We start from the raw sequence: 23,035 nt of genomic DNA, 5'->3' as shown, positions 1-23,035 counted from the left end.
TCACAACTCACGCTTGCCAGCTCCTGCCTTTGCGTCCAAAGCCCCAGGCCCCCGTGCAGCCAAGGGAAGACCTGCCAAAGAAGAGTCCATGATCCAAAAGTCTCTGAAGAAGAGAAACATTCACTCTCTACCGCTAAGGGACCATTGGTAATAGCAGTTTCTGAAAGGTTCCCACCAGTTCTGCCTCCACCTACCGATAGGAAAAGCGGGAGACTGCTCAGCCCTGCAAGGAAAGGAGGAGGAAGATCCTTGAATTAACCGGCCTTGGGGACAGCCAGCACATCCCATGCAATGCTTCAAGGCAGTAAACCGAACCAGACCACAGCTGCGCTGGAAGAGACCTCAGCCTTGTTCAGCAAGAAGCACACAGGCGTGTGCCTTGTCATAAGAAATACCTGTGGAAAAACTCTGCTTGCTACCAGAACACGGTCACTTAGTCCCCTGGCGAAGTCAGGGAGCAGCCAGCTACAGGAGGGGCAGACTGATGAAGAAAAACATCAAAAACCCAGTCCCTTAGGACACGCACTGGCGAGAGAAGCACAGAGCAGAACGCCAGCCAAACTTGATTTTTCTCTCGGCTACCAAGCACCCCCCCCCCCCAACAACCCAACCTTAGAATGGCAACCAGACCTTTAAAGAGGTTAGTAACAAATGTTTATTTTCCTTTACTAAAGAGCAGGGTGCAACCATCCCGCTGTTAACGGAGTAACTTCATATTAATTTACAAATTGTTCTCTCTGCTTTGTTTTACATCTAAGACAACCTTATACAATGCATTTCTCTAATTCCTTTCATCTCAAAGTGCTTTACAAAGTGACACTGGGGAAAAAAAAAATAAATCCCACAAACCAAAATGTCTCCTACATAGAGAGATCATCTCATCCCCAGTGCTGCAACGCAGCAACGTCTGTTGTGCAATGTAGCAGCTAATGGCACAGGATGACATGCAGAGATCAAAAGGTCAGGGGGAACAGATATAAGGAGAAACTGCCAGGGACAGAATTTACCTGAGCTGAAATCCGCAGCTGGGAAAAGACATTTCTATTTTCTCCTCTAGAAAAGTTGATGTCAAATTGCCACAAGCCTGCAGACACCACCAAAAGAGATGCAGGTTTATCACTAGCTCAAGACCCAGCCAGACTCTTACCCATGTATTTTCCAGGCTTTTACTCCACATTTGAAACATATTCCTTTGGTGAAGAGTAGCAGATGTGCACGCTCACCTAGCAAGGGTGAGCAGCGTGAGCTGGGGCACTCAGCCATAGGAAGCAGAAGCAGAACTGGGGCGTTAACAACTCGGACTTGCAGGTCAACCCTTTCTGAGCTGAAGGAGGTGGATTCAAAACCAGCATGTATTGTCAGGAATGTGTTCTCCCAGCTCTGGGGATGACGACTCTAGTTTCACATAGCTACTAAACCCTGGCAAACGATACCATATGCCAGTATAGCTATAAGGAAAGGAGTCCCCTGAGGAGCAACTCGGCAGCATACTGTGAGTCTGCTCAGTGACAGGAAAGCTTGTGCTCATGGGGGTCTTCTACAGGAAGGTTTTCCCAGATCTGCTGTGAAGCTGTCCTTGTATTAGGTTCCAAACCAAAACTTTTGCCTTTCCTGTCTATTCCTCCCTCCCCTGGACAAAAACACAGCAGCTCAGTTAGTTTTCTTTTGCTGAAGATACAGAGTTCCTACTGTAGCATCTCCCAGGAGAGGATGAAACTTAATGGAGCTGAGGATGGTGATCCTGTTCTGGGCACCAGCTTGCTAAGATGGGAGTTATGATGATGACAGAGGGACAGGGTGATATGCCAGTCAAGAGTGCAGAAATGCCATGTGAGATGAAACCCCCAGGATTCCAGAGTCACTGAAAAAAAAGGCTAAATTGGCTACAAAACACTGTCATGGCTTCAACACAGTTCTGTACAGACAAACCTGGGTCTGAGTTCAAGTTATGGAGTGCTTCTGCTTTACAACAGCTTTAGTGACATTCTTCCCAGCACATTTGAGGCAAAGAGGAACCACAGCCCTCATACGCACACAAAGATATCTCCAATCTCCTCACTGTGAATGGCAGCCCAGAAGAAGCCACGTTTCCCAGTGAACATGCATCTCTAGGTCTGATGCAATACTGGGGAGGAAATCTCGGGGCCTCAAGAGTGTTCCCAGCCTGGGCATGCTCCTTCTGGAGCCATAAAGAACCCAGCCTGGGACCATGGTTTCTATCTAAACAGTGGGGCCAGCACTTCCCAAAGCTACCCTGAGAGCAGGAACAGCTCAAAGCCATCTGTCTGGGGGTGAGGTTTGTATCCAAGAGCACCATGGGGGACTTCTGCACCAAGGATTGTCACAGGGCACCACCCGTCAAGGTCCACATCTGCCTGTGACCACTGCAGCAGATTCTCTAGACCAGGAGAAAACAGCCTGCAGACTGCAGCCAAGCTGCAGCCAGCTGCGAGTTACGCAATTTCCCTGCTCGCTTTCTTCTGCTGAAGGCCCCAGGTGCACAGCTCCGGCCTCTGCTCCGGCTCTTCCCCTAGCCTGGATCACCCAGTGCCAAATCACAAGCACAAACACAAATCCCCTCTTTGTGACTTAGTTGGCAGAAAGCTTCTCTTGCAGGCTCCTTTAAAAGGAGCAAGGAAGTACTTGGAAACAGGCTGTTCATGGCTCTCCATAAGATTATTGTGTGCTGCTGGCATTTACGGGGCCGTTAGGGGAGTTAGTGGTCAGCAGGACCCAGGTGTATAGCTGGACACAGCACCCTCCACCCCAAAGAATGAGTGGAACAGATGGACAGACAGCCAGCATCTGTCCTGAAAAACTTGCTTACAAAGAAAGTCCAGGACTCCTGCCTTGCACAGGGCTGGCCTCAGACTATGCCAAAGCAGACTGCATATAAAAACAAAAGTTTAAAAAAAAAAATGGATATACACTGCATATAGGAGACTCCGAAGAGGACAGTCTGTAGATGGCCACCCCAGAGCAGCCAGGGCCAGCCCAGCTCTGAAGGGGTAGCTTGGCAGCTGCATTCCAGTCACAGTTGGGTAAGTGGGACAGCTGAAGGTGAAACTTGTGCTTCTTGCTCCTTGATCAGCTTCATGCAGAGGGAGGGTAGGGAGGGAGGGAGTAAGGCCCATTGCAGGAGAGGCACTGCATTCATCTGTTTGGCAGACTACGTTTGACAAGTCGGTCATACAGGAGCAATTTCAGGCCTCTGCTCACATCTCACTGGGATAAAACCCAAGTTTGGCCAGAGACATCTCCCTCCGGAGCCGCATGACCTCCCAATACATCAGCTCCACTGCAAAGCAAAAAGGGGATAGGGAAGAGGAGGAGAGAAAAGAAAACAAACTCAAAAATCAGTAAGCAAGGCACAGCTGGACACCACTGCATGTTATGCTGTGCTCTCAGTGCAGCCCAGCCAGGCTCAATCCCAAAGTGAGGGAAGCAGACATGCTGGAGGGTCCAGCAGGACAGGCCCACCCCAGGGCAAAGCTCTCAACAAGCTGATGAGGAGCAAGGGACGGGTGCATCTACTCCTCCCGCTCGTGCCTTTCTTTTGTCATTTAACAGTTTCTCAAAGACACAGGGAGTTCAGGGTACCCCAAGCTGGCCCCATTCCTGTCACAATGAATACGACCTCTTAATTCCTTCTGATGTCCCACAGAAGGTACCCCCCACCGTACCCAGCTACTACCCTCTCTTACCATCCTGCCTCACCAAGCCCTGCTGGATATAGCGAATGTATGTGAAGAAGTTGCACACCGCTGTGATCTGAGGGAGAGAGAAGGAAAAAAAAAATATTGAAAAAAAAAAGTCAGCTACAGACCCGCTTTGCCTGTCAAGAGACTTGCACAGCACCCAGCAGGAGAGCTCATAGTGTTCAGCACCTGCGAAATAGTACCACATACCACCAGATGGAAGAGATAGGATGAAAGCTGGTTAAAAAAAAAAGTCAGGATTCTATGCATCTGCAATCCCATCTCAAGATACTGCACTACCCACGAGACACACTGTGCAAGAACTCCAATCTACTGCAGTTTTGAGACGTAAGTAATCACTACTTAATGTGGCAGCAAAGTCCATGATCTTCCTTCAAAAAGCACCGTTCTCCAACTGAATAAAAATCTTTGGAGTTAAAGGTTTGTGCAGAAAGCACGTGTGCAGGGAGGTAAGGGTGTTCACGACACATCAGAGTACTTCGGTGCAAGTGACAAAAATTAGTCAACTTAAGTCCATGCACAAAACCAACTTTTTGTTTCAGAAATAGTCGCATGTTGCAGGATCAGCTCTTCTGATATGCAACTCAGGAAAGAATAAACTTCAAAAATGCTCTGTTGAATCAGAGCTCCAACAGCAACATTAATAAATCATTCACCTTCTCTTTTCCCCCCAAAGAAAGGACAGCTTGTTCTCAGAACCATTTGAGTCACTGATCTGTACCGGAACAGTAACAAGAGCTGGCATTTAAAGAGCAGAAAATTACTGTGTTTTACAAAGGAGAATTAAAAAATAATAATAAAGAAAAACAATCAAAGCCCTGTACTGAATCAAACCATGGAAAGCGAAAACACTGAAGACAGGTTGCCTGAAGGAACATAAGGCAGAGCACCAGAGCATGAGGCAGGGCTGGAGACCTGCACCCCAGTCATCGACCAAGGGCCACCCTGACCTCAGGAACAAACTCAAGCCCCACAGGTCTCTGTCAGTTTGAAGGCTGCCCCAAGAGCTCCTCCGTTTCAGGGCTTGGAATAATTTTGGAGGGCTGAGGCACGCTGAGAAGGTGAAGGACTCACCCTGGCCCTGCAGGATGGTGAAATGTAGTAGTAATTCCCAGAATCCCCCAACATGATGCGGTGCTTGCAGGTCCTGGGGAGGCCACTCAGAGCACATTTCCTGGAGACAAAGAAAAAAACACTTCAGCCTGCAGCAGTCTAGTGGCACAGCAGAGCACAGCAATTCAACAACGTCAAGACTATTCCCAAGAGATGGAAGTGAAAGCTCAGAAGCCAGACGCTGTGTCAGTTCAGCATGAAGAAAAAACCTTGGCCGATATGAGCCTTCTGCTCCTTGAAAGATCCCATAAATGGGAAGTCTAGGAGACCTTAAGCTAAATATCTAGAACCATGAATTATTCCATGCCCAAGCAAACCAAGGCTGTACCCTTTCCCTGGCAGACAGCCCAAGACAAAACCACATAAGATATTAAAGACGTGAGGCTGGAGCAGAGTATAACAAATGTCATCTGATCTCCGCACATCTCCTCCACATTCCAGGCAAGGCTTCTGCTGAAGGCGTTCTGCTCAGGTGTATCAGCTTTCCTGATGGGATGCAAACATGCTGGCTGGGGACCAAACCTGGTCTCAAAACAGGTAAATCCAGCATTTGAGCAGAATTTACTCGTGCTGAGAACTCAAAGCCACGCTGCAGCCTTTATGCTAGGCTCCTATTAATTTGGGCCTGATTCGAAGCTGCTCTAGTTGAAGCCACATGGAGTGACTTTGTACTGATTTCAGGGGGCTTTGGATAAGGCTTGCAGCTCCTAAGAACAAGCCGATCCCTTCTTGTGCAGACAGGGAAGAAGCTTGGCTTCACAACTGTAAGGAGATTTCAGACCGAGTGAAGAAAATGGTCTTTTCAAGACAGCTCAGCTCCCAGGGAGAACACCAAAAGATGTAATCAGCAAGGGTGCAGCTATTTTCTTGCCATTTCCTTCTGTTATTTGCAAGACAAATGGCTCCCAGCACCAGCCAGTTGCCCTTCCTTCATCACCACTTACAGCAGTAAAGCAGAATTTTCTGCTGCATAGTTATCACCACATTCCCTGGAGACTTAGTGCCTGCATGGTGGGACATCACACCCCAGCTGCAAAAAATTGCTCTGTGGGCCATGGTAGATGACAATACATGGGAGCAGATGTTTCAGAGAGCTTCTGAGCATGTCTCAGTGTTTGCTTTCCACTGCTATCAAAGCAAATATTAGCTAAGAGTGGAAGCGTGGGCTGTAAGTGTTCAGATGCAACGAGAAGTAATCATTGCCCAAATATTAACACAATTTACAGGGATCAAATCCTCAGAAGGTGCAGGATGACCAATATCTTTGTAAACGAGATACCTTTAAGAGGTCCTAAATTTGAGCATTGCAGCACACTGGAAAAAAAAAAGAGACTCCTGCTGGGCAGGAGCCTTGGCTTGGTTGACACCTGGTGTAACCCCAGCTATCACAACCATAGCTAGAAGTAACCTAAACCACAGCTTTTGGGCACCTGCCCTTCGGCACTCTACATACCCCAGGGCACTTTGCCAGACATGCCATCATGAAAGTCAGTTGTCCTCAGCACCTCCTGGCCAGCATTTTGCTCTGATGCTATATAGGCAATGTCACATACTGGCCAACCTCGGTCCTTGCCTGCCTAGACTTCTCAAACTGTTGCACTGAGGTCTGTACAGTAGGGTATGGACAAGAAGGTCTGGTAGGTCCCAGCTGGGGCAGGGACCCCAGCTTTCTCCTTTCTGGTCCACAGCATGTCCAAAGTTGCCATTAAAAAAAAATAAATCAGTGTTTTGCATCTGGGAAACAAAGGGGAACAAATTCCTTTTGGGTCCTTTATTGTCAGTAGAAAGCTTCCTTACCATCCTGCCTGTGTGGAAGTTAAACAGGTTTAAAAAGTTAGCTTAGTTCAGCTCTAGCCTCAAAGCTGCTAAATTGCACTAAGTTAGTAACTTGTTAATGGATTAGAGATCTTTCATCACTGGCTAAAAAAATAAATACTTCACTTACGTTACAATTTGTGACCGGAACCCACTGTGAAGACACAAAAAAACAGATCAAAAGGAAATGGATAAGGATAAATACAGGATGGGTTGTTCTTGGAACAGGCCTGACAGATATGCACGGAGCATTTGCCTAGAGATGACAGAAAACGCGGAAGAGAATGGTAAGAGCAGCATTTACTGTTACAGGAACACCTCCGCTTAGAAGGTGCTCTGCTTGCAGGTAAGGGAGGGAAGAACAAAGAGAGAGCACCCTGACTGCACTTGAATTCAACAGCTGAATAAAATCCCCTATCTTTGCCTGGAATATCATGTCACTCCCACTAGTGCTCTTCTTCTCTGAGGCAATCTCAAGTTGTCTGTCACATCAGATACAGTCATGCAAGGTCTGGAGCAGCCATAGCCCCAATTCTGATGGCAAGGTGACAGCATCAGGTGGGGAAGGTGATATGCAGCAAGAGGAGATCTCTTCTGACATAGGCTCAAACCCACCTGGTGCACCAGCAAGGTCAGAGCCAAGGTAAGCTCAAACCCCACAAGATACAAGAACATGAGATAATGACTTAATCCTTTCACCCTAGGTTGTGCACAAACATACCTTCAGAGAACACAAAAACAGTGGCTACCTTAAGGAAGTGGAAAAAAAACCCTCTCCCAAGGCAAGGGCACTAACACATCCTAGGTTATCCCCCCAAAACAGTCAATTATAGCACATCAGCTGAGCTGAGCTAATTTCCCTTCTCATGTAAGGAGTTGAGCTGAACTACCACTGGTCATAGGCTAGGAGAACACTCAGCTGAGCCCTTTGAACTGTTCAACTCAACTGACTGAGCAAGGCCTGGCCAAACTCCACTAGATGGTACAAAAAGACCAGCAGCAAGGAGAGGACAAGAGAGTGTAAGCACGGTTTCTTACTTTGGCCCACCGCACTCTTCTGCTGACACCTTCACCACAGGCAGTGTCTGGGAAGCAACCGGCTCAATGGTGAGCGTATTCTGCTCCACAGCCACTCGCACCAGCTCCGACAGCTGCGACAAAGAGAAATGAGTTCAGATATGAACGTGCAAAGGTCACCTCCATAAAGCTGCAACTTCAGTGCTGCCAGACTGCACAGTTTTTGTCCTCCTTTTCCAGCACTCACCTCCTGCTTAGTGAAGTCCAGACAAGGTCCTATATCTTCTCGATAAATTCTGTCCAGGAAGGAGCAGGATTTATCCAAAGTTGGAGATTCCTTCCAGGCCTGGAACTCAGCAAATAAAATGGAGTCGACCTGCAGCAAGTGTCCAAGAGGAGTGGGAAGAGGGAAGGTGGATGGTAGGAGAGACACTGTGTAAGAAGGTATCTGTTACTATGCAGGTAACCTAACTACAATATACCTGGCTTTGGCATCTAGGAAGGCTCAGACATCATAGAAGTGTCTGAGGGAAGCTGGCTTGCTCCAAGGATCTTTCATCTCCTACCCATCAACGTTTCTGTGCCAGACTAACACAGCCATACTGGGCTTATTCTGCCAGAAACCTGCAGGCACCTCTGTACCCCATCTTCCTCCAGGACAGGGCAGCACCTCTGCTGCAGGAAAGCCACCACAAAACCACCGAACAGACCAAGAGCCCACTCAGCCCATGGCAGCAATGACAAGAGCAGCTGTATGGTAAAGCACAGTGGCAATGGCACCCAGGACACAGGAAGCAGAACCCTTCTGTAAGGAAAGGATTGCTACAGAAAAGGATGAATTGGAAAAAGTTATTAATAAACAGCCATCAGCAGGACTATATTCACTGAGCCCAAGCATGAGCTCACACAGGGTATGCCGGCCCTTTAAAGATCACTCCACACCCAGAATTCCGGTGTTTGGGGAGTCGCAGAAGTAATGGGAACACCGGCCAGCCACCCAGGCTCACAGAGGCAAGCTGAGCATAGGAAAGGAGGTCCCTCAAAGGGAACACAAAGAGTAGGAACAGCTTTCCCTACTCTAACGTCTGTTCATTGCCTTTTACAGGTGGGCCCGCAAGCATTATCGTTGCTCAGCGGAAAGGGACCCAGGACAGAACTTGCTCCCATGCCCTGAGACAGCAGGAAGGTTGCTCCCTCCATCCCTGTCTGGCTGAAAATACTTCAGTCCAGGAGACTCTCTGGAACCTGACATTTAAACCCCAGATGGATCATTAGCGGAACCACCAACCTGACTGACAGGGCATCTCCTTAAAAGGCCAGCAAATCCTGTTAAAGCTGCTGAATGAAAAAACAAAACTAAAGAAACCCTGCTGAGCAACACAAAGAACATAAGCGAACGAAGCTGAAAAAGGTCTGGGTTCTAGCACACTCGCTCTGTGCTATGGAGACTGCTCACCTGGTACTAGGAGACAGCTTCAGAGCCACAAGATAGCAAAACAAATTGAGAAAAAACACAAAAACAAATGAACAACAAAAAAAAGAGGTTATCATAAAAGGAAGCTAGAACTGAAAGGCTGGAAGTGTGAGAGACAGATGGGTCCCACCCCTCCCCAATGCTGTGCAGAAAGGTTACCTGCTGCAAGGGTGAGGAAGCATCTGCCCCCAAGGCCTGCCAGCCTGGTTCACAGGTGATGTGGATAGCCTTCCCAGGGATGATACAAAGGAGCAGAGAGAGGAGAGCGGGTAACCCAGACTTTGAGGGCAGAGGAAGAGACAGACAGTGAAGGAAAAAGGTTTAGAAAGAGAAGCAAAAAAGGGAGGTAAAAAACAGGAGACAAAAGAGAAGATACAAAGAAAGGCTCAAGTCCTCCCTTCCAGGGAACTAAGCGTGCTGCTCAAGACATCACAGGGCCACAAACCCCACCTTTTGACTTCAGCTTGAGGTGCAAAAAGGGAACAGAAATTCTGTCATTTTTAGGCTCAGTTTAAGATGGGGCATGTTTTTTCCATAGAGCACCAAGCACCATCTCTCTGAATGCCAGGTTCCCTTTTATCACCTCTCACATAGGCCACTAAGGAATTTGAGAGATGGAAATTAACAAGTTAACAAAAAATGACCCCACCCTTGATATATATAAAATTATTAGTCACTTTGGAAGCTGTAGCCCTGGGATTTTAAGCCCCAGGATATCCGCACCATGTGGAAGTTACCTACATAAAGAAACAACAGGTCCAAATCTTTAACAAGCAAGTCACTTACAAGCATTTCTCTAAAGATCGTCAACACGAGCTTTGCCGAGACTGAGCCAAGAACAGCAAAATGAAGTACCCAGTAGGCAAAAGTTATCTCCGTTTACTGCAGGCAGAGGGCACCTTCTACAGGGTAGTCAGTGGTTCACCAAATTGAGCTCCTCTGTTCTGACTGGAGGAATGGTTAGCATTGGGAGAGGTCACAGGGCCTTAAAGAGATTAAAACCTTTTTCTTCTTGGCCCTCAAAGCAGCTTTAGCTGACTGGATTTGACTCCAACTTCCAGCATATCTGGACTGTTCCCTGCTTGACCAAGAGAAACCAGTGCGTCAGGCCTTCACAATTATTGAACTGATTTTTTCCTTTGGCATTCTTTCCGACATAGCCTTTGTTCCTCTCTGCCTGTGAACAGAGTTAAAAATCTTCACCTCTCGTTGCTATTGTTGTCTCAGGACAATGGCTATAGCCAATGTTGCCTGAAGCATTTCATCCAAACTCTAGCAACAAGAGCACTGTGCAGAAGCTGACAAGGCACATTCATTGAATCCACTGCCAAAAGCAGACATTACCAGTGTTGCCAGCACAGTCCTGTTTGGCAAGAGTATTAATTTCACAAGTGGCCTTTCTGCATACACTCTCACACAAGCCAAGTGACCAGGTGCCTTCGTGTTCCCTCAACCATTCTTCACAACAGAGGGCACAGGTCCCAAAAAATCACTAGGGAGACAGATTCCCCCATCACATTCTCACTCATTTTCATTCTTCCTGACCAAGTGCCATACGCTGCCTCCTTTTTGCACCCTAGGACAGCTGTACACACAGCTGGCTAGTGGAAAATTCCCAGACGGAAAGGTCCTGCCAGCAGGACGAAGTGTTACTTACACCCATGGTCACAGCAGGTAGGGGACTACCAAAGGATCACCAAAGGGAATTAAACAGGGTTTGTTTGAAAGATACTCACAAACGCTTTGTGTGCTTCTCTGCCCACTTCCTTCCAGTGAGGAAGGAATTAAATATAATTAAATATATGCTCTGCAAAAAAGAGGAAGAACAGTGACATGCCCAAGAACACAGAACAAGTGACAGAGACTAAACTTTGATGGAGGTGTCCAAGCCAAACTAGGTAGAGAGAAGAGACAACAGCAAATCACGCCAGAGCAGGTAGTAGCCTCAACTGCCAAGATACAGCAAACAACTGGCTTCTGCCCAGCAACTCCTGACATACCAGTGCTGAGAGTGGGTAACTCCTGGATCTGTCCATGCCCTCCAGGGACCCCTCAACTGCTTCCTCTAGCAGTTGTCCTGACGCAGCCTTCAACGTGCTTCCCAGAAGAGGAAATCTCCACAAATGGAAACTCTCCAGAGCCTGCCTCAGCACAAATTTAGGGAACAAGCCACATTACTGCCTAAACAGCTTCTCCCAGCACCGAAACAACAGAGCTCTCCAGGAAGCCCAAGTCAGAAGCTGCACAGCTCCCTGAGCACAGTGACAGCCGTGGCTCCAAGGCCGATGCAGTGAATGGCCCTCACCCACCTCTTTGCACTCATGACTGACTGGCTCTGGAGTCACATTCTGGCTGGCAGCCGAGACCACTGCACTGCTGGTGCTTTTGTTTCGCCCATGACCCTTCCTGAAGACAGCTTTAGAAGGGCTCTGGAGCTGAGGGTGCAGCTCCCGGTTGGGAGAGGAAGGTGTGGATGTGATCACCAGCGTCTTCAGAGCTGTTACTTCTGCCTGCAGCATGTCGATCTGAGGAGGCAAGGCAAGAGTCAACAGCACCTTTAGCACCTGCTGAGCTTGAGCTTGCTGCACCCCACCAAACACTAAAGCCACGGGGAACCAGCTACAAGCCCAGTCAGGAAGCCTTCTCACCATTCCCCCAAGTGTCCACCATCACCCAGAATTTTAAACAGGGCTAAATGACAGCTATTCAGGAACCCATCCCTTTGCTCCTCAGCCTGAGCACATTTTGTCCCAGGCTCTTTTTAGACCAAATAACCCAGAAGAAATATCTCTCCCCTCAAGAAGGAACCAGTTGAGCAGCCCTGTGATGCAGACATGTCAGGGAATTCCAACTCCCCAGCTCCCTGCTCCATCCATCCCCACAGCTGTGGCAGTTAAACAGTGTATCACTTCTCTGTGGTTCCCCTGGCATCCATTTCTCAAAGGGGAGCTGCATCAGCAGCAGACTGCAAGGATGCCTTTTCCCCCCTCACTCAGTGTCTGCTGGAGAAGGAACAGAGCAAATGCAGCATCTCAGAGAGGGAGCTGCAGGCACTTTACCCTCCTCCAGCCAACAAACAGCACCATGGCCAGGCTGGGCAGGGATGGCACCAACCTAACACAGAGATCAAGCGACAGAGAGTGCAGTTCTCACCTTCCCCCGTGCCTCCCTCAGCTGTTTCTCTGACGCCGCCTGTTTAGTGTTTGCTTCTCTCACCATCTTGTGCGCTTCCTGGACCAGAGAGAATTTTAGTCTGCCTGTTGCAGCCCCAACTCATAAAGGCCAAAGCTCTGCCATATCGCATGCTCTGGGCAAGCAGGCAGGGGAACAGGCATCACTGCCACATCCAAAGGTTTTACTCTGTCAGCTGTGAAGAGCCTTCCCCCAGGCCCTCAGTGCCAGAGCCTGGAGTGCATCCCCCTTCTAGGAGTGTAGTTGGCTAAATTAAAGAGTTTAGCTGGCTGAGTCCAAGGTCATCTCTTTCGCTGATACGGGCTGTGGTGAAGAAAGCTAGAAGCAAGGGCCTGCCCCTCCTCACCCTTGGGAACTGCTTTAAAGCTGAGACTTTAACATTAGCACCGACCTGTGCTACATCAGAGCCGTGCAGCAGCTGTGTCTGCACCCAGTCCAATACCTCTGCAACTCCGACCTTGACTCAGACTCACTAGGTTGGCTTCCTGACTTGACCTCAGGCCTGCGTTGTCACTGCAGACTTGCCGGTTGATCACTGGACTGTTCTCTGACCCTGACTGCTGTCTGTGGCACAGACACTGATCCAGACTTGCTGCTCCACGTCTTGGCTCCTCACTGGTGAGGTCACTGCTCTTGCCTGACTTGTTACTGGACTTTGCTCCCACTTCCCTTGCGGAGCGGCCAGCCCTCACTGCTCTGGGCATGGCTGCAACACAGCAGGAGCTGCAACTCAGGTGGGGGCCAAATGGTAGAGGTTAGCTTAAAAGCATCTCCCACAGGAAGAGGGGAGTGGTGTGAGTCCCAGCTGGGGCCTGCCCGCAGCGCTGTCTGGAAGCAGTCTGTCCAAGGCCACCAAAGGAAGGGGACAGCCCTCAGCTACATTATCTCTACGCTCGTCCTGAGCCCACGCAGCCAAATCTCCAGGAGGGGGATGCTCTCTTGGCCCTCACACTCAGCACCAGCCTGTGTTTCAAAGGTACAGATGGGCTCTGGCTTTCCTCACTGCCCAGTCAGATCCAGATACGAGAGCTGCTGGTAAATGGGATTTTGCCAGGATAGAGCTTGGCAAGAATCACATTACAAAAAAAACACCCAAAAACCCATCAAACCAACAACAAAAAACAATCAACAGGCCTTCTGAACACTCAGTGGAACAGAGTATATGAGGACATCCAGCTTGTTCCCACCCCAAGCAAGGGCTGACACAAGCCAGGGAATCATCTCTATTACACAGCAGCTGCTGAGCAGGCATGGGAGAGGGACAGGGAGCTATGCTTAGCTCCAGCTCCAGCCATCCCCACATCTGTTTTTGCTACCAGATGTACAGACCCATAACTACTGTGCTCTTTATGCCACCCCACAGCTGCCAGAAGGGGAAAGAAATGCATGCAAAAGCTCCCCAGGAGCTGGTACAAGCCTCTGCTCTGAGGCTCTGCCTGCAGCACTGCCCAGCTCTGCTTCTCCAAGTGGGAAAGAGCAACAGGGGAAAGGAGGAAACTGTAGGAGGAGATGGCTGGAAGTTCAGGGAAAGCCTGTCTTAAAGGAATTGGATGTAAGCTTAGCTTACGAAATGATGGGAAAAAGAAGAGGGCAGTACCTCAAATAGGCTAGCTGTTAACTCCTCTAGTTCCTGCTCCAGTTGTTCTCTGACTTTTGACAATCTCTCACATTCTTTGTCCTTCAGCTTCAGCTCCTGTTGCAAAAATGGAGAGGCACACGTGAGCTCATAGCAGCAGTGCTGATGCCTGCCTGCCCCCACCTGTCAACCACAACACTTCCTCCCCACCATGGCATGGATCTCCGGCCCAAGACTCCTGTCGCTAAATTCTGTACCATGCTCCGTGTCACCAAAGGCATCCCTCCACAAGTTGTAGCAGGTTTTTCAGGCTGGAATTCCTCATTTGCCGTTAGCAAGGAGGCTCCATAGTAAGCACTCCCTGCCTCAAGCTGCTTTCTGCAGCAGGTTTCCAGGACTAACTTGGACGCTGGCACGGAGGCTTTGAGTCAACCTAGTAACTGATGTCCTGCTCCAAAGCACTTCGCAGCCACCTCAGCTCAATCTCTCTCCTCTTCTGCCTGCTCCAGACTGCAGCACAGCCACATTCAGACCCTGCTCCCTTCAGCATGACCTCTAGGAAAACCCCCACTGCTCAAATCTGTGCTGCCATCCTCGGGTGTTCTCACAAACTCTGGGCCTTACCTTTTGTGCTTTGTGCAGCTCTTCCTTCAGGAATTCAGACCCCTTCTCACGAATCTCCACTGAAGAGCTGCGTAGACGTGACACATTGAGCTGCTCGGTGGACTGGGTCTCATCCACACCTCCAGCATCCTGGCATCCAGTCTCTGGGTCCTCCTTGTTGCCTTTGGATGGCATTAGTGTCTTCCAGTGTTCCACAGCTGGTTGCTTCTGGCTGTCTTCCTCAAAATCGGCCTGGCTGTGGGGTACCAACACAGTGAAACTTTATACGGGGGCAATTCACAGCCTTCCTCTTAACACTTGCAACACATCCACCTCCGGCCTCTCACAGGCACTGAAGCGAGGCTGCGAAGGTGACGGTGTATGACAAGGGTCTTAGAGGACCTGCTTTATGCCCAGCAGCAGCAGCACCAGTTCCTTTACCCTGCATGCAGGCAATGCCTCCCTACTGAAGTGCACCCTTTTGGCATGGATTGCTTCCAGACCAGCAACAGAAGAGGAGATGATGGTGTAAAATAAAGACTTTGGGGGAAATCTCCACTCCTATCCTGGGATCTTTAACAAGTCTGGTTTGAGATGCCCAGCGTGCATTCCTTTTAAGAAGGGCTGGTTACTCAACAGTGAGTACTCCCTCAGTTAGCTAATTCTGGACACACAAAACTTTGTAAGCAAAACAAAGCTGTTGGTGACTCCTGGTTTTACCCCTCTCAACCAGCATGTCCCAGATACTATTAACTCAGGATAAAGCAGGAGAACTAAAGACAGCTGCTCCAGGAATCCCATTCTCGCCTGCTTTCAGAGAGAAACAGACTGCAGCTGCCTTGTTCGGGACTCCTGTAAACTTAAGTTCAGAGACACTGCTTCCCCAGCTGAAGGGGAGTAGCAAGAAAAGACAGTAGAGCACGCTCATTCCCTAGCAATATACAGGCCCTAATCCCCTCCACTGCAAACCCAGCCTTCCTCTCTCCCCAACCCCCGCTTCAGAGGGGAAAACTCCATTTTTAACCTACTGGTTTCCCATCAAAGCCCAAAGACAGAGCTGTCTAAAATACTGTATTCCCATTGAGGTGAGATGAAACCCTCTTTCTTAGTTTCGTTGACTGTCAAGTAAAGATGTAGTAGAGAAAACCAGAAAAGTCACCCAGGACACTGTTCCCTAGTGCTCAGTAGAACTTTGTCAACTGTGAACAGACTAAGACAAACCCTGGAAGAGGCTGATGGATTTAGTAGGCTTTGGCGCTGCTGGCATCTTGGAGAGGAAAACATAGGCTTGAGTGCCTGCACGATAGGGCACTGCAATCATAGTGCTGCCTAGAGCATGTGCATCACCCCTTCTTCATGCACTGGGCTGTCCTCACGTGGTCACTTGCCATTTGAAGTCAGTGGGAACACGATCAAGCCTTGCACACATGGAAGCTTTCTATCATGTCCAGCCGCTCAATGGGACGCACACACCGCGCTACAGATTAACCTGCTGCCCGTTATCTCTGGGTCACAAGCCTTAGCTGAGCTGTGGTGCTATCCTCTTCCATGCACAGCACCAATCCCTCCTCCCGCACACTCCTTCTGGCTACTGCTTCGTGCCCACTACCTTCTCCTGCAAAGAAGCTATCACCTTCTTTTGTTCAGGTTCACTTTCTCTTCTTCCCTTCTCCCAAACTCTGTATTTTCCTCTCCTGAATTTGCCCCACGTCCTGTATTCCAGCCAGGCCACACTCTTCCCCCTCGCTCTGCCTCCAGCCCCATACTGCCCGACGGAGCACAGACTGGGTTTATCTCCTCAGCCATGTGCAGCTCAGAAGAGCCTTGTTCTCCCTCATCTCACCCAAACACAAAAGGCAGTCAAACCACAAGGCCCAACTACTGACGGGCCTTTTTCTCCTAGGCTATGCCACCTGGCAACAGCGTGGTGCTACCACCTTTTCTACTCGGATTGCTCCCTTTAGGTCCCCCGCAAAGCTGTCCATGAGCAACGCTTGTCCACGGTCATCTTCCAAAGAGGGAAAGAAGCAGCAGCTGCCAGCTAATTCAGCTCAGGTACCACAGGAAAGCATGTGGAAAAGCACATGTAGAAAACTCTCTGAACCCTTGGAAGATGAAGAGCACAAGATCATCGCCATGCCACACCAACTAGACAGCATTTTGGCTACAGAACTGGGGGAGAAGGACATACAGTCAGTATCACAGATTTTGCTGCTCTCTCTGTTGAGCAAGAACGAGTAAAAGCACCGCAAGGACGGTCACACAGCAGTGCTAAGAAGGTAGGAAAGGATAGAAACAAACTGGTGTCCCGTTTTACTGATCATTCACTGGGAAGATGTAGAAGAGGAGGCTCATCCTGGTGATACTGCTAAATATGGAAGTGTGGAAAATAACATAAAAGAGTGCCTTGAGGAAAGGGCAAGAAAATACAATTAGTTTTGGCCAGAGGAAAAAGGACAGAAAGCGCCTCTACGCAAAGATAATTCATCTTGAGCTATTCAGCACACTGGGACTGCTTGATAAAAAGCAGTATGCACAAACACGGAGGGATACGCCTGACTGAGCAAGCCATAACCAACGGGAACTCCCAGACCAGGCAGGCATCTACAGTTTGAGGTGCGAGAGAGCACGCAATTGCAAACTGCACGGTGTCCAGAGCATGCAGTGCCTGCTCCATCCAGTTAGGCTGCTCTTTTGGCACGTTTGGTTTTTCAGAGGAAAGGCAGAACCGCACAGAAGAAATAAAATGGTTTAGAAAGGTCAAGATTAGCTAACACAGATCACTTACCTAAACATTGCTAACAGGATGACGAGGTCTCCAAAGGCTCCAAACACTCAGGAAGGGGAGGGATCGAGCAAGAGAATGACCCAAAGAAAGGAATGAAACCCATTACAGGAAGGTGGGGACGTAATGAGACCAATTCATCCCTGCCACAGAGATCAGGGGAGGTTCTCTGCAACAGATTTGCCACGGAACAGGGGAAGAATGCCAAACAGAAAGGTCTGTTCAACAGTTAAACTGTTTCTCAGGTGGCATAGTGGAAGCCCTCTCTGCTGTGGACTTTTGAGATTAGACAGGGTGAATCGCAGAGAACGCATCTCTCCAGATTCCCCTGCATCAGAGAGGAAACACACCAGAAGCGCCCCAGCTAGTCCAAGCACCTCCAGCTTCTGTGATCAGCAGGAAAAAAAACAACCCAGAGCATAGAGGAAAAGCCAGATTCAAAACCAAGCAGCTAGCAAAAAAAAAAAAAAAATAAAGAAGCAGCAAGGAAAAGGGACATTTCAACAGTCCACTGAACTACTAAGACAGCCAATCTAACCCATACATAACAGGAAGAAGAAAAAAATGTTGTTTCTTTAGGACTCTTAAGTTCTCAGATGAAAGTTGTTTGTCTTGGGAGACAGGAATTCCAGTGTATTTCCACGCACTATGGAAGAAAACTGGAGGACACGGAGGAATGGAACAGTCCCACCCACACTGCATAATGCCAAAGAACCTAAAAACCTATCCTGAAAAATCATCCCATCTTCTATGACTGAATAGCGCATTCTCCACCCCGTGCAAACAGAATCCCCATGAAAGCCTCAGCTACGCTGGCTTCTGCCCAGCCGAGCCCCAATCTCCAGTGTCCAGCCGGGGCTTTGGAGTACACCCCCCCCCGAGACCAAAGGACCACCACGTACACTCACAGTCTCTTGCTATCGCTGGTCTGACCGGTGGCTGTCTTTCTCGGAAAAACATATCATATCCTATAGGTCCCACACTGACACAAGAACTGCGTATTTATAAAAAAAAAAAAACAAACCACCCAACACCCCACAACCTTCTAAAGTTGGATTCTGTAGGGAAAGCAAAAAAATGTGCAGGATCCGCACTTTTTCCAGCGGGCCCCACATGTTTCCTGCAGTGCTGATCTGACAGGGTTATTTTCCGTACCAACAGCCTGTGGGTCTCTCCAGGTTAAACTCTCGCCCTCAGGCTTGCGAAGGGGACCTGACTTTTCCATCCATCCCCATCAGGACAGAATGAACCCCCTGACCGCTGCCAGACTGCACCACCACGCATCGGCATCGCTCCGCAGCCCGCTCACCACCCCGCCAGCTCCCGAAAGCTTTTGCAAATCGTATGGTCTGTTCTGTTGCGGTGTTAACACACGATCCGTGTTCCTTCTATTTCTCTCCATCACCCCCGGAGCCCTTACGCCCGCGGGTCGCCGGTGGACACGGCATCTCCTTATCCTGCCTCCGTACTTGACTTCCACGCAACCGCACGCACAAACGCGCTCCCGCAGAGCCTTGGGACCAGCCTGAGTGCGGTTTTCCGCTGGAAGGACGCAAGGTGTTAACAACAAGAGAAGCAAACCCAATGGAAGCCCGAGGGGAAACTCAGCCCGGCTTCTCCCGGGGAAGCCGCCCTTGTCCCAGCACCCGCAGGCGGCGAGGCTCGGGGGCGGCCCGCTCCGGTCCCCGCCGAGCCACCGGCTCCCACCCCCGCCTGCTCGGGGCGCGGGTCCGGGCGCCAGACACCGCGGGCCCTCAGAACTCGGCCCCCCCCCGCCAGCGGCCAGGCCCCGCGCCCCGGCCCCGCCGCTAACGGCTGCCCCGAGCCTCCCAGGGCGCGGGGCCGGGCTCCCGGACCTACCCCCGCCGCATGCTGGGTCCTGCCGGCGCTGCCGCTGCTGCTCACGGCGGAGGAGCGCCCGCCGCCGCCGCCCCCATGCCCGGAGCCGCAGCCGGAGCCGCCCCCGGCGCTCGGCACCGCCTGAAGGACGCGCTCCCGCCGCCCGCGGGGGGTACGCGGACCGCGGGGGCACCACGTGATCCCGGCGCGGCTCGCGCAGCAGGGGGCGCGCCTGCGCGCTGCCGCCCCGCCGGGTCCCGGGAGGGAGGGAGCGGGGCCGGGGCCGGGGCCGGGGCGGGCGGGACGCTATGCCACGCGTGTCGCCTGCCTCCGCCGTGTCCCGGGAGCGTGGGGCCGAGCCCGGCCCCTCCGCGGCCTTGCGGCCGGCAGGCCTCTTCGCGGCCGCCCCCGCGGCGGGCGGTGCTGCGCTGGGGCCGGCGTCCCGGCCTTTCCTTGGAGCTGCAGCGGCCCGAGCTGGAAATCACACCAGTCCCCCCCTCCCTGGGGACGTTTCCAGACCTGTGATTCCATGGAAGAGTTTGCCAGCCCTGTGAAAGCCCGGGGGGGTAGACACTAGAAACACAAACCTCAGAATTACTGTCGCGGTCCCGATTTGGGGCTCCTGAGTCGTGGTGTCCGAGATGCGGGCTGCTGGGGCGAGCGAAAAGCCTTCCTGCGAAGCTGAGGTTGCAGAGAGACAACCCCCGCCGCGATGCTGGTGCAGGGGACACGGCTGTACGCAAGTGGATGTCGCTAGGATTTCCAGCCTGCACGGCTGGAGGGGCCCTGGGAGAAGGTGTGCGCTCAGGGAGGGATTCAAACTGGTACCAGCAGCTGATAAGACCCTTACACTCCCCGTAAACACGTCATCCCTCCCTGGCACAGAGCATGCCCTCAGACTCCTGCTGAAACAGCTCCGTGGGAAGCCTGGGACGTAAAGAAGCGATAATGTACAGGAAAGTGAAAGGATGGGGGAAATCTGGCTGCTGGGAGAAATATCAGTGCTTGTTAGTGGTGGGCAACAGTGGGACTGGACCAGGATTTTTAAACTCAGCATTCAGGGAAAGCACTGGGCTTTCCATACCCTTACACGAATAAGACAAGTCAGTCTCGTTGTTACTGAGCTTTGGACTTTGGATGCGGTGGCTCCAATTTTTAGCTAGCTCATCCTTCCACTCGCTGTCTCCAGGAGGCTGAAGGAGCAGGGCGGCTCTCCCCATAGATGAGAGCAGTCATATGGCCGCACTGATTTACATCCTCTCTGCGAAGCAGCAGGAACGCACCGTTCTCATGGCATACTTCTGAAAGCGTTTTCCTCGCTTGCTCCGCTCTGCTAGCACAGAGGGGCAAAAAGGGTCAGCCCCAGGTGATTCCTGGGGCATTTGGAAATGACCGATCCACTCCACAGCCTGCCACTGAAATCAAGAGGAGCTACGGTTCTAGGGAGTTCAACTTCTCACTGGGGCGTTACCTACAGGCAGAGACAACTGCCACTCACAGCACTGTGGGGTTCCCACCTGCCCAGAAAATGCTCCACAGCCCATTATCCCTGTCCCTGGAGCATGTCTTCCCGCTGGGACAAAAAGGGCAAAACACTCCTGCTGTTACCCCAGTCCCACAGCAAATCCCACAACCACCTCTGGATTGACGGCACCGCAATTTTGGCGACAGTGCCTCCGTCGGACCAAAACCTGCCCCTGCCCTTGCAGGCCACCCTCAGTATGTCTTCCAGATCGGTCCTTCACCCACGTTTCCCACTGCGCCTTACCTTGCCATGGCCCTGGGCTTTCCTCCAGGCAGCGGTGTCCCCTCCGAGCCTTCGCACATAGGGGCAGTTCCCCTTCCAGTCTCAGCTGCCCCATCCTCTGCGTCGCTGCCAGACACAATGCCCAAGGGAGGCAAGTTAGACAGAGTGATCCTTGTATCCATTGCAGAGCGCTGCTGTAGACGCTACACAGGGAGCAATTCTCCGTCCCAGATTCTCCTGAGTGTCCATGTCATCTACAGCCCTGCCCTGCCTCATGGCCAGGATCCACGGTGGCAACAGAGGCCGACCCCATACTCTGAAGTCTCAGAGTGAAGTGTTCAAGAGGTTTGTGTCAATGGCTGTAACCTTTGTTATCTTCAGGGAACTTTTGGGAGGAGGGGAAAGATCTTCAGCTTTGCAAGGCAGCATCAGAAGTAATTAGTCTTTGTAATTATTAACTCCTAAGGCCTGGCTGGCAGGGACAGAGGGTCCTCAGATTAGAAAGGTAGAACTTCCAGGATCCAACAAAGGCAGGAAGAAAGAGAACTGATAGTGCAGACAGGAAGCATCAAGAGGGGATGTGCTGGAGATGCTGAATCCCAGCCACTTGCAAAAATAACTGGTCACAAGGAGAGAGTGGCATGTGCTCCCCCTCACTCCCAGCCCCAAAGGACAGGCAGAGCTATCGAGGAAGCCTGGACAAACTCTGAGATTTCTCCAAAACCGGATGAATGGGCTGGTGCAGCAAAGCAAAACTCGGCACGTATCCCTCCCAAGCTGAGGGTTATAATGCAAGCTGCCTTGAGGCAGGAAAAGCTGCTGCCTTCTCCATGTCCTCTGCACAAGGCTAGCTGTCCCCCAGGCCGTGTTGTGAAGTGTCCCAATGTGTCCAATCCAGCAGCTGGGGAGACACAGACCCATCTCCCACCTCTGGTTTAAGAGACAACGAACCACCAGACAACCTTAAAGTCTCCGTGCAGTTGGAGGCTCTAACCCAGCACCCTCGCCTCACACCACGGGAGTACCTTGCTCTCTCTCACATTATTTCCCATTTACATTTCATGGAAATCACTGACTGCTGGGTATTGAAGTGTCATAGAATCCACTTTGCCTCCTGCAAGTCTCCCAGCACGGCACAAACCTGTTGTGAAGGCCCTGACCTGGTACCTCCCTACTGCCACAGACGTTTTTAGTCACCCTTTTCCCCCCATATCTTCCCCACTTCCGCTGCCTCGGCTCCCTCACTCGTACCCACTCACCCCCACTCCTCTCACATCCCTCCTGCAGATCCACCTTGCCAAGCTGCTGACCTCCCTGACTCTTCACCTTTTGTTTCTCATCCTCCCGTCTCCACCAGGCAAAGAAGCATCTTGCTAATGCTTTCTGTGTCTCCTTGAGAGTCACGTCCAGTCAGGTCCCTTGCTTCCCACAGCTCTTTCACAAAGGAAAGGACCACCCTCCCAATCCTTCCTCTGGGTTTCTCAGTGCAGGGATACGCTTAAGGCACCCCACTGGGCCCCCACAGAGGCAATCCTCTGACCCAGCTCTGTATCTCCAGCCTGAACACCTCCTCCAGCACCCCGAGCAGACCACTGTCACTTCTGGAGCCCCTTCGCACCATTTCCCAGTGACCTCCTCTCAACCCAGGTGATGTGGAGGCAGACACTAATGCGCATGTACTGAGCAACTGGGGAACCACCAGAGCAAAGCAGAGACGCCCATTTGGTGGGATTTGTGTCTGGTGGTCCTAATTGCCTCCTGTAGACAGCAAGCTCTCTGCCTCCACATCATCCTGATCCTTCATATTCCCTCCTGGAGTGCCTATATCTTCCTCTGAATGGATCATAAATGAAGAGCAGGACTGAAAATCCTGAGTTTGGTTCAAACAAGGTGCAAGACCACCCTGCAGAGTAAAAGCAGCTCTCGGCTAGGACACCTTGCCCAGCACAGATGCTTCCCAGTCATGGGAGAGGGCTAAAGCCTCCTCTGGGCTGCCTTGTCTGCTCATGGATTCAGATCCTACTACAATTAAAAAAAAAAGAAAAAAAGAAAAAAAACAGACCCAGGCTGGGAAGGGAAGGAGAAACAGGGATTTTCCTAGAGTTTAGAAAGCAGGACTACACCCCTGACCCAGCAAACCCAGACCGGATGTTAT

General features: G+C 50.9%; 1 protein-coding gene across 1 annotated transcript; it reads right to left on the bottom strand.

Annotated features, from left to right (window-relative positions):
• Positions 1–654: 654 nt before the first annotated feature.
• Positions 655–20,934, bottom strand: RAB3IL1 (RAB3A interacting protein like 1). Its single transcript, XM_059825722.1, has 10 exons — positions 20,902–20,934; positions 14,531–14,765; positions 13,928–14,023; positions 12,292–12,369; positions 11,448–11,663; positions 7,912–8,040; positions 7,686–7,798; positions 4,794–4,893; positions 3,705–3,771; positions 655–3,298 (listed from the first exon to the last, which is right to left on the bottom strand). The coding sequence occupies exons 1-10, from the start codon at positions 20,907–20,909 to the stop codon at positions 3,216–3,218; spliced, it is 1,125 nt and encodes a 374-aa protein (XP_059681705.1). The 5' UTR covers positions 20,910–20,934; the 3' UTR covers positions 655–3,215.
• Between the last annotated feature and the right edge of the window lie 2,101 nt (positions 20,935–23,035).

This window comes from Gavia stellata, chromosome 17 (assembly GCF_030936135.1).
Source record: "Gavia stellata isolate bGavSte3 chromosome 17, bGavSte3.hap2, whole genome shotgun sequence".
In the NCBI taxonomy this organism is placed as follows: domain Eukaryota; kingdom Metazoa; phylum Chordata; class Aves; order Gaviiformes; family Gaviidae; genus Gavia; species Gavia stellata.
Note: the sequence above shows the minus strand (reverse complement) of the source record. Positions and strands in the feature narration are given on the sequence as shown.